We start from the raw sequence: 3,310 nt of genomic DNA on the forward strand, positions 1-3,310 counted from the left end.
TAGATGGGGTCTGGTTCTGTCACCCAGGCTGGAGTGCAGTGGTGTGATCTTGGCTCACTGCAACCTCTGCCTCCTGGGCTCAAGCCGTCCTCCCACCTCAGCCTCCTAAGTAGCTGTGACTAGAGATGTGTGCCACTATACCCACTAATTTTTGTAGTTTTAGCAGAGATGGGGATTCACCATGTTGCCCAGGCTGGCCTTGAACTTCTGAGCTCAAGCAGTCCATCCACTTGGTTCCCAGAGTGCTTGGATTACAGATGTACACTACCACACCTGGCTCAAAATACTTTCTAATTTCCTATGTGATTTTTCCTTTGACCCATTAGTTATTTAGGAATGTATTAATTTCTACCTATTTGTGACTTTCCCAAATTTTCTTATTAGTTTCTAATTTTATTCCAGTATGTTTGGAGAATATACTTTTTTTTCTTAAAGTTTTTCTTTTTTACTGCCTCTATAATTGCAGAATGGAGAATATATTTTGTATGATTTCAATCCTTTTAAACTTACTGAGACTTATTTAATGGCTTAACATAGAGTCTGTCCTGGAGAATGTTTTATGTGTGCTTGAGAAGAATGTGTGTTCTGTTACTGTTGAGTACAGTGTTCTATAGAAGTCTTTTAGGTCTAGTTGGTTTATAGTGCTGTTTAAGCTTCTGTTTCCTTGTTAATCTTCTGTCCTGTTATTTAAAAGGGGACTGAAGTCTCTATTATTGAATTGTCTGTCTCTCTCTTCATTTCTGTAAGTTTTTGCTTCATGTATTTTAGGACCATATTGGTAAGTGTATATATGTTTATAATTGTTATATTTTCTTCATGGATGGCCCTTAAAAGGTCCTTTGTCTCTAGTCACAATTTCTGTGTTAATTTTGTCTGATACTACTGTAGCCACTCTAGCTCTCTTTTGGTTATTCTTGGCATGATATATCTTTTCCATCCTTTTACTTTTAATCTATTTCAGTCTAAAGTGTGTCTCTTGTAAACAGCATGCAGTTGGATCACGTTTTTAAAATAATTTCTACAGTCTCTGCCTTTTTGATTAGAGTGCTTGACCATTTATGTTTAATATAATTGCTGATAAAAGATGGGCTTTACATCTGCCATTTTGCCATTTGTTTTCTATGCCTTATGTCATTTTTATTCCTCCACTTTCCATTGCTCTCTTTTGTGTTAAATAGGTATTTTCTAGGGTGCCATTTTCATTCCCTTGTTTCTTTAACTATATTTTTTTATTTTCTTTTTTTTTCCTTTTTTTCAGTAGTTGTCCTGGGGATTACAGTTAGCAATTTTGAAACAACTTTTGAAACAATTTAGTTTGAAACAATCTAGTTTGGTTTAATACTAACTGAATTTCAATAGTATACAAAACTTTGGCCTAGTATACATCCATTCACTCCACACTGTTTTGTGGTGTTGTTGTACAAATTACGCCCACCATGCCCACCAACACAGTTTTGCAATAATTGCTTTATGCAATTGCCTTGTAAAGGGGGAAAATACTTGAGTTATAGATAAAAATACATTTATACTTGTCTTGTATATTTACTTCTATATCTTTACATGTGCTCTTCATTTCTCTTTGTGGATTTGAGAAACTGTATGGCATCCTTTCATTTCTTCAAAAGCCTGAAGGAATTTCTTTAGTATTTCCTGTAGGGTGGTTTGGCTAATGACAAATTCTTTCAGTATTTATCTAGGAATGTCTTAATTTCCTCTTCATTTTTGAAGGAGAGTTTGTTGGATATAGAATTCTTGGCTAACAGTCTTTTTCTTTCAACACTTTGAATATGTCATCCCATTTGTCTTCTTACTTCCATGGTTTTCTGATGACAAGTTAGCCATTAATCTTATTGAGGATCTCGTCATGTATGTGAAAAGTCATTTTTCTCTTGCTGCTATAAACATTATCTCTTTAAGTTTTGTCAATTTATGATGTATCTAGGTGTGGATCTTCTTGACTATTCTACTTGGTGTTTATTGAGTTACAATTAGAATTCATTATGTAAACTAATATTTTTCATAATCTTTGTGTTATTTTTGGCCATTATTCAAATATGTTTTCTGCCCTTTTCCCACATATTCTGGGACTCCCATTTATGTGTATGTTGCAATAATTGATGGTATCCCACAGGTCTCTGGAGCTCTGTTCAGTTTTCTTCATTTATATTTAGATCCTGGATATTAATGCCAGTTAATTTGCTGATTTTTAAAAAAATTTTGCAAGGACTTATATTTTTTAGTGACCTTTATATTTTCTGTTATTATAAAAGATGAGAGAGGACAGGTGTGGTGGCTCACGCCTGTAATCCCAGCAGTTTGGGAGGCCAAGGCAGGTCGATCACCTGAGGTTGGGAGTTCAAGACTAGCCTGACCAACATGGAGAAATCCCATCTCTACTAAAAATACAAAATTAGCCAGGCACAGTGGCGCATGCCTGTAATCCCAGCTACTCGGGAGGCTGAGGCAGGAGAATCGCTTGAACCTGGGAGGCAGAAGTTGTGGTGAGCCTAGATTGCGCCATTGCACTCCAGCCTGCACAACAAGATTAAAACTCCATCTGAAAAAAAAAAAAAAAAAAAAGAAATATTTAATTTTATAGGCAGTGTCCTTATTTTCTAGCTCCTGTAATTTAATGTTTTGCATCAAGTTATGTAAAGCAGTAAATAAATCTCAAAGTTTGTATCAGTTTAGGAAACCAAATCGTGACTACATAGTTTCTGGGTTTATTTATTTATTTTGAGACAGTCTCACTCTGTTGCCCAGACTGGAGTGCAATGGCACAGCACACTCATGGCTCACTGAAGCCTTAACCTCCAGACTCAAGAGATATTCCTACCTCAGCTGGGACAACAGACAAACGCCACCATGCCTGGCTAATTTTTTTATTATTTGTATAGACAGGGGTCTTGCCATGTTGCCCAGGATGGTCTCAAACTCCTGGGCTCAAGTGGTTCTCCCACCTCAGCTTCCTAAAGTGTGTTGGGATTATAGGCATGAGCCACCGTGCCCAGCCTGTAGTTTTTAAAAAACTATATTAAAAAAATTTTTTTTTATCAACTCATGACATTGTATAGTGAGATCTGGAATCTCCCTACTAAGTTGGTAAGGAAAGGTGTGTTTTTAATATGAAGTGATAATTTATGGTAGTATTTTATAGGCATCTTCTTAGCCTTTATTTGACTTTCTCTCATAGTTGGTATATGAATTCTTCTTGAGATTTTTGGAGAGCCCTGATTTCCAGCCCAGCATTGCAAAGCGATACATTGACCAGAAATTCGTACAACAGGTAAGGAACTCTTTTGTGTTAGAT

At 36.2% G+C, this 3,310-nt stretch overlaps 1 protein-coding gene across 2 annotated transcripts in view; it reads left to right on the forward strand.

Moving 5' to 3' along the window:
• Positions 1-3,310, forward strand: part of PPP2R5A (protein phosphatase 2 regulatory subunit B'alpha) — a 64,002-nt gene that overhangs the window by 44,537 nt on the left and 16,155 nt on the right. For both annotated transcript variants that reach the window (XM_017525275.2, XM_017525276.2), the window contains exon 4: positions 3,194-3,286. In XM_017525275.2, the coding sequence (XP_017380764.1) occupies positions 3,194-3,286 (93 nt within the window). The remainder of the gene's footprint in view (positions 1-3,193; positions 3,287-3,310) is intronic.

This window comes from Cebus imitator, unplaced genomic scaffold, assembly GCF_001604975.1.
Source record: "Cebus imitator isolate Cc_AM_T3 unplaced genomic scaffold, Cebus_imitator-1.0 Scaffold38, whole genome shotgun sequence".
NCBI classification, from domain to species: Eukaryota; Metazoa; Chordata; class Mammalia; order Primates; family Cebidae; genus Cebus; species Cebus imitator.